Raw genomic sequence first — 7,749 nt, forward strand, 5'->3', positions numbered from 1 at the left:
TCATTGGAAGCATGTATTTTTTGTTTTGTTTTTAAACCCTGATACTTCAAAATCAATTCCTTATGTTAGCACAAATATCACAGTGTGAAACATGAAAACAAATATTCTTAAATTATATCTAAATCTACCTCTGCATTTATGTGTATACACACACATCACCTGCTAGTATTTGGTGTTACTTAAAATGAAGCATTATTGCAAATATTCCTTAAATACAGTGCACTCCACTTATAAACTGATGTGGTCCACCTAGAAAACTGATCAGAGTAGATAAAAAACAGATTAGGTTTAAACCTGAAGTCCAATCCTGCGTGTGTTAAACTCCTAATGGTGAGGACCTATAGGACAAGACCCTAATAAGTTTAGCCCTGGATTTTCAAACATAGGAGCACAAAGTTAGGCATCTAAACCCATATTTAGGCACCTGTCTGATTTTCAAAAGTACTGAGCATCCAACAGCTCCTACTTAGGTCAATAACAAAAAGAATTTCAACTATAATCAAAGTATGCCTGACACTGCTAGTTCTCAACTTGGGGGAAAAGAGCTGCTAGGAAGAGCCAGGAAGTTTTAAAAAATGGAGCTATTGTACAGATCATTTCCACAAAGTTATTTAATTCCATGATTTTTAGGGAAAATATTCAAAGATAATTCCATATTTTGCAGCATAACTGAACAAGAACAATGTTTAATAGCTTTTGGTTGGTTTTTTAAAATCCAGATTTGTTGTTAGGGAGGATCGAGTAGTCTTCACTAACACATTCCACTGTTTATACTACTGTTCACATCTTTCAGATTACATATTTTTCATATTTTCTTTGAGTAACTCATTTCTCCTACTTAAATATCAGAAATTGGATAAAGTAGAACAACAGTGAGAGCAACAACAGATCTACCCCCCACCCCTCATTAGCAGTATGCACTGCTTTATATGCTCTACAGTGATTTCACATACAAGGGAAACCCACTATACACAGTGTGTAGTCACCAAATATCATATATATATGTAAAAACACAATGCATTGTTTTAACCAAAGTTACTTATGAAGGCGTTAAGATGATGTTTTTTAAATGAACAACAAAACATGTCCTTTTTCTTTCTGCTTTCAAGTATTATGGTTGCAAATGTGAAGCACTGGAAGTTTTAGGTACAAATCTTTTTAAACTTAATTATTTTTATTTTTTACAAAGAATTATAAAATGCATATAAGATGATGAAAAACTCATTTATCCTTTTACGATTTTCCCCCAGAGAACTTCTTGAAAAACATTATTTGAAAAATAAAAATCATAGACTCTGCAAAGTACAAAAATTTACATCTTTGCACAGTTCCTGTGCTTTAGTTGTATGTAATCATTATATACATATATACTAATTTGTGCTTTTAATTACACAAGTTTAGTATAAACTTATAAAATTAAGTCTATGCGTTAACTATGCAAAAAGGATCTGAGCATAGCAGGAAACTAACACTAAAACAAGTTAAAAAACTACAAGATAGAATTTTTCATGAGTCTACTACAGAGTAGACTTTCAGTATCACAATTTGCTAAACTAATGCCAATTCTATACAGTTAAAATGAGTCTCACTTGCCTGCCAATTGTTTAAATATTTATCTACTAATGTGCACATATGAATGTGATAACACTCTCCTACATGTCAAAGAATGTCTTCATGTATGAACTCAGTTCTTCTTGCAAACTTGCGAATACCACTTCAAACTTCTTCCAGTTTCCAACATAAAACTAAAAGAAAATAAAAAGTTTAAAAGAATGCCAAGTTCCAGACAAGTATAGTTAAGATTACAATGCTGTGAAAATAGGGACATACAAATACTTGGACCACCTCATCTGTAAACTTATCTAGTATCTCTTCATCTACTATACTTCGTATTATTTATATATTTACTATACATCAGTCCAGCTATTCTTTAACAGCAATTCTCCTTACCCGTCTCCATTTTTCTCACCCTAACTGAATCTTAAAAAGAGCCAGGTGAATTTTATAGCTATGTGATTAAATAATCAGAAGCTGTTGTTACCTGTCAGCTCTGTGTTCTTGGGGAACCAGAGTGCAGTATCCAGCCTGTCTGACTCATGAAAGACCTTCCCCCCACCCAGCCTCTGCTTGAACCAAAGCGGATCAGAAGAAAGACTTACAACAAGCAATGAAAAGGTGGTAGGAGACACACCTAAACCCCTGGGACAAGGGTGACAGGATTAAGGAAACTCCCTTCGCCTCATTTGCATCAAGGATGGGACAGGGAGGCATCCCCATTAGCAGACTGAATGGAGAACAGAGATTCCAAGGCAAGAAATGCACTGAACCCAGGGACCAGAAAAGCTGGGAATCACTGCATGATCTCTGCTCTAGAGGCTAATGAACCCACGCCTGCACACACCCAGCTCAGTAGTGATCAGACCTATTCCAGTAATAAATCCTTTATTGGTATCCAAAATACTGAAGCTGTCTAATTGCATTGTGAGCTCCCTCAAAGGAACACCACCCATAGCCAGGAATGATCAGTTCCTATTGTCTAGCCTGAATACAATACAATTTTGGTATACTCCCTTGAGCCATTAGTTTACCCATAAACAAATCCAGTGTTCTCCCTTGAACAATTGTTCTGTCCCTACAAATATCCCACCTATGCTCAAGTATGTGTTCTGATGCTTGGATCGAAAATCTGCATCAGTTCCATTGGGACTTCATCTTCTCCTGACTGATCATGCTGGGGGCTCTGCCTGTCTCCAGCACTCTGGACCCTCAGCTACCACTACCACCTTGGACGCCCGATTGATTCAAGCTTCATATAGTGGTGAGAACCCAGCTCACTCTCCCTCTCTCTCTAGGTATAGCCTTCTGACCCTGACTTGTGTGATCAGTTATAGTTTTCTAAACCTGACTTTTATAATCAATTTAAGTTCGATTTAATATTATAACTGTTTTGTTTGTTTGGCTCCCCTATGGTTATTACATGGCAATACATAACGTTCATGGTTAAGCTGGCTGCTTCCCTCTCTGCCCTGCCCTCCCCCCCATCATGGGTGTTTTTTGGCTCTCTCATTCGCTCTGCAGCAACGCTCCTCGTACCTAAGCTAAAGATCCCTGCAGCACCCAAAAATCCTGTGGGGTTTGCTCATCAAGTGGGTTACTACCAGAACAATTGTAACATGAAAGTGGGGATAGGCACGTGCTGAACCTGGGACATATGAGGGTGGTAGCTTGAAAGTGCTGCTCAACCCAGTCTGCTGAGTCCAGGGACATAAAAGGGGTCAGCTTGGGAGTGCTGATTAACCTGGTACTCTCAGACACGTGTGTGTGTGTGTTCGTCTGATTCTGGGGCTGGAAGAACCCAGCCCTGGTGACCCTAGGTCCTGCAAGATAGCTCCATTGGGAGGGAACTTGCAGAAGTAGAGCTCCATATGAGAACACAAATGACACAGGCAGTACATTGATAGAATTACGAACCCCAACCCAGAAGAGTAACTATAATAAATAAGCATACCCCAAAGTAACGGGCAAATCTGGTAGCACTTTTTGTTCTGCATAAGGCTCTGTTGTACAAACCGACATTTCCTACTGAATTTCAACATACATACTACATGCTACTATTTTACTAAGGTTACAGCTGACAAAGATGAAGGCCGAATACCTTGCCGAATTTGGTTGTCCGCTCTCAGAAGTTCTGGAAAATTTCTAGGTCTTTAGGGGCTACAGGAGGGGTTTTGTTCCAGTCATCTTCAGGATAAGCTTCAAAATTAGATGTATCTCCATCATTGGATACCTTCGGCACTATTGGAGGCTGATGAGAAATAAATATACAAAAATGAAATAGATGTTTCATACCACAATAATTATCTCAATTAGTTATTCGTCATCGTCTTTTTGAACACATACTGTAGTAGTGCCTAGAGGCCAATCAGGTTGGTGCCCACATTGTAAATGTTGTACAAACAGCAAGTGACAGTCCCTGCTCAAAGGTCTTGCAGTCTAAAATACCAGACAACAGGAGGAAAAGAGAAAAATGTGGGGGGTGGGGGATGAGGGGAACAGGATAACAAAATAAGATTGGCTAAGAATTACATAATCAGGGACACTATTTACAACTGCCACTTGCATACTGTTATCAGGGTGCAATTTACTCAATGCATTATGGAAGAAGTGATTTGTGAGTAGAGAATTGAAGGGTAAGATTTATGGATTTAACTAGGAGTTTTTCTCCCATTCATGAAGAGTTGGGATGGGAGTGGCTGAGAGAGAAGCAAGTGCTCTAGGTTGCTATCACTGGTAGAAGGAAGGCAGGAATCAATGGCTCAACAACCTAGTAGGCCTAATAGGTCCAGGCTAAATGCTGAAGGACCTTAAAGATGAAGACCAGAAGTTTGTCTAGGACAAAGGGACAGACGTGAGGGTGGAGGGGGGCTGATGTGGTCTGTGCAATGAGACAGGAAGAGGTTCCTGACAGCAGTACTTTGAATGATTTTAGAGGGGCATTCATATTTTCAGATATGATGGCGCTATTAAGAAAGAATAAATTTTCTGTGATTTAATTTTTGATAGAAGGATGAACAGAGCTAAGAAAAATGCTCTGGAATAATGTTGCCTCTGAATTAAACCCAAGAGAGTACAAAGATTACATAAAGGCTGAAGCTCCATCCTTAACTCATCTGTTTTCTCCTAGAGATTTGATCACCATCAATAGTCACATCTTAACTCTCTCTAAGGGTCAATGGGCATCTTAGCACTGACACTATACCGGGCAATATCCATAAATAAAGTAGGCCAATTATTACATATGGCAAAAGGCTTGCTCCTGTGGTGGTATTCCTTAACATTAATGGGGTAACTGGGAAGGAAAAGCAGGAGACAAAAAGAAATGAACAAATATCATGAGAGAAAGGACAAGGTAAAGAAAGTAGTAAGAAAGGATAAAAACAAATAAATACTCTCCTGCACCCCTCTTAAAATAATTAGGAAAGAGGGGAGATGATTTTATAATCATTTGTAGGCATGCTCAAGGCTTCTCAATTGTTGCACAGTGCTTACATACTATGGTGAAGGGCACCTTAGTAATACAGTAAAGAGATTAGATTGTAACAGAACATTCTTGAAAGCTTTGACTAATTGCTTAGTGACTAAAATTTCAGAGAGTTAAATATAATATGACCTTTTCCTGCTGAGTATCAAGAAGTGATTTGGTCACATTAAATATTAATGTATTTTTAATATGTCCTTGCCATGATGACATCAGCAGGTCCTTTTGCTGGCAACAAATGTGTCTTTCCAACCACTCCTCAAGAGAGATTTGCATAATTTTTTTTTTGGCTTAGAAAACACCCCAAACCTATCAAACTGATTGCTTGTAAGTGCATTCAAATTTTTCACTCAGATACTTCACGTCATTCATATCCTATGCTTTTTCTAGTCTGGCAATAAACCCATGCAGGAGAAAAGCTTTCAGCACTTCAAATTACAGCAGTTCAAGTTACTTTTTATTTTAAGAAAAAGTAGCCACATCATAAAATGCTGATTTTACAATGTTTTATTAATAAAAGTATTTATTTCATCCCAGTAGAACTTTTAAAGTAAATGTGGAGATATTGTGAGGAACCATCTGTTCTTAGCTTCCCCTGAAGGTCCTTTGAATTTCTAATATTGGCCTGGGGATCCCCAGTCTCCATAGCCTTCCCTGTCTTACATCTAGCACATAATCACCAGCCTACTCTCCTTCTGGGCCTGAAGTACAGAATGGGGCACCCTTTATCTCTCTCTTTCATTAGCCAGATGGGTTTTTGTACAGCAAACAGATGTTGCCTTCTCTCACACAAACCCCATCCTCTACTACCTAGGGAGCAAATTTAGCATTGTGAATCAAACCTGCATCTTCTGCTTGGCATTGCAAAGGCACTGGACTATCAAACCTCCTAATATAAAGCTTTATTCATATAATTTGTTATAAGCCATTAACAGATCAGAACATTACTATTAATTCCTTCAGGAAATGTTATGAAAACATTCTGAAATTAAGATTATTCCTGTTAGATATGGGATATAGATGGTTTTCCTTAGTTATTTCAGTGTTACATCCAAAGTCATGTGATCAATATGGAACTGGGGGGGGGGGGGGCGGGGGGTACTCATATAAGTAAGGCTACGTTTTAGTCACGGGTATTTTTAGTATTCATAGACAGGTCATGGGTAGGGTGACCAGGTGTCAGGTTTTCAACTGGAACATTGAGTCAAAAAGGGATCCTGGCAGCTTCAGTCAGCACTGCTGACCGCGCCATTGACTGTCTGTGTGGTGGCACTGCGAGGTGGGGCTGGCAGGCTCCCTGCTAGCCTCCGCACTATGCAGCTGGCAGGAAGCAGCCAGCAAGTCCCCCTCCGGCTCCTACACATAAGGGCAGCCAGGTGGCACTGCATACTGCCCCCGCCACAAGGCCACCCCCGCAGCTCCCATTGGTTGGAAACTGCGGCCAATGGGAGCGGAGAGGGCGGTGCCTGCAGACAGGGCAGCACGCAGAGCCACCTGGCTGCACCTCCGCGTAGGAGCCAGAGGGGTGTGTGTTGAGTTCGGTCACAGAGAGCCCCTTGGGACTGTCACCTGATGTGCTGAATTTGCCTCTGAGCCTGTTTTCCCTGCCAGCTTGGGACTCCAGAAGCCTGCCTTGTTGAGCCAGACATGGTAGCCAGCTGAAAACACACACCCAGGTCTGGTCCACACCCCCAAAGCTGCAGACTAACTGAAAACAGCTCAGCAAGTACTTCTGTCTCCAGCACTCAGATACCCGGTTCCCAATGAGATCCAAACCCCAAATAAATCTGTTTTACTCTGTATAAAGCTATTACAGGGTAAACTAATAAATTGTGCACCCTCTATAACACTGATAGAGATATATGCACAGCTGTTTGCTCCCCCCAGTATTAATCACTTACTTTGGGTTAATTAATAAACAAAAGTGACTTTATTAAGTATAAAAAGTAGGATTTAAGTGGTTTCAAATAATAACAGACAGAACAAAGTAAGTTACCAAGCAAAATAAAACAAAACACACAAGTCTAAGCCTAATACATTAAGAAACTCATTACAGATAAATCTCACCCTCAGAGATGTTCCAATAAGCTTCTTTTACAGACTAGACTTCTTCCTAGTCTGGGCCCAATCCTTTCCCCAGTACAATCCTTGCTAATTCCAGCTGAGGCGGTAACTAGGGGATTTCTCATGACTGGCAGCCCCCTTTGTTCTGTTCCACCCCTTTTATAGCTTTGGCACAAGGTGGGAACCCTTTGTCTCTCTGGGTCCCCACCCCTCCTTCTAAATGGAAAAGCACCAGGTTTAAGATGGATTCCAGTTCAGGGGACAGGATCACATGTCACTGTAAGACTTCATTACCCACTCGTGGCACACAGGTATACAGGAAGGCTTACAAGTAAACAGAGCCATCTACAACCAATTGTCCTAGTTAATGGGAGCCATCAAGATTCCAAACCACCATTAATGGCCCACACTTTGCATAATTACAATAGGACCTCAGAGTTATATTTCATATTTCTAGTTTTAGATACAAGAATGATACATTCATACAAATAGGATGACCACACTTTGTAGATTATAAGCTTTGTAATGATACCTTACAAGAGATCTTTTGCATAAAGCATATTCCAGTTACATCATATCAACACTTATAAACATATTTTTATAAAACATATGGAGTGCAACGTCACAGTGGGACATGCTGCTGCTTC

At 40.0% G+C, this 7,749-nt stretch overlaps 1 protein-coding gene across 1 annotated transcript in view; it reads right to left on the reverse strand.

Moving 5' to 3' along the window:
- Window positions 1–1,014: 1,014 nt before the first annotated feature.
- Window positions 1,015–7,749, reverse strand: part of LOC112102290 (protein kinase X-linked) — a 127,784-nt gene continuing 121,049 nt past the window's right edge. Inside the window, exons 8-9 of the mRNA XM_024193478.3 lie at window positions 3,656–3,805; window positions 1,015–1,745 (exon numbers count right to left, since the gene is read on the reverse strand). Coding sequence (XP_024049246.1) covers window positions 3,680–3,805 — 126 coding nt within the window. The 3' untranslated portion in view covers window positions 1,015–1,745; window positions 3,656–3,679. The remainder of the gene's footprint in view (window positions 1,746–3,655; window positions 3,806–7,749) is intronic.

Source organism: Terrapene carolina, unplaced genomic scaffold (genome assembly GCF_002925995.2).
Source record: "Terrapene carolina triunguis isolate 2854851 unplaced genomic scaffold, T_m_triunguis-2.0 Scaffold23, whole genome shotgun sequence".
Lineage (NCBI taxonomy): Eukaryota > Metazoa > Chordata > Testudines > Emydidae > Terrapene > Terrapene triunguis.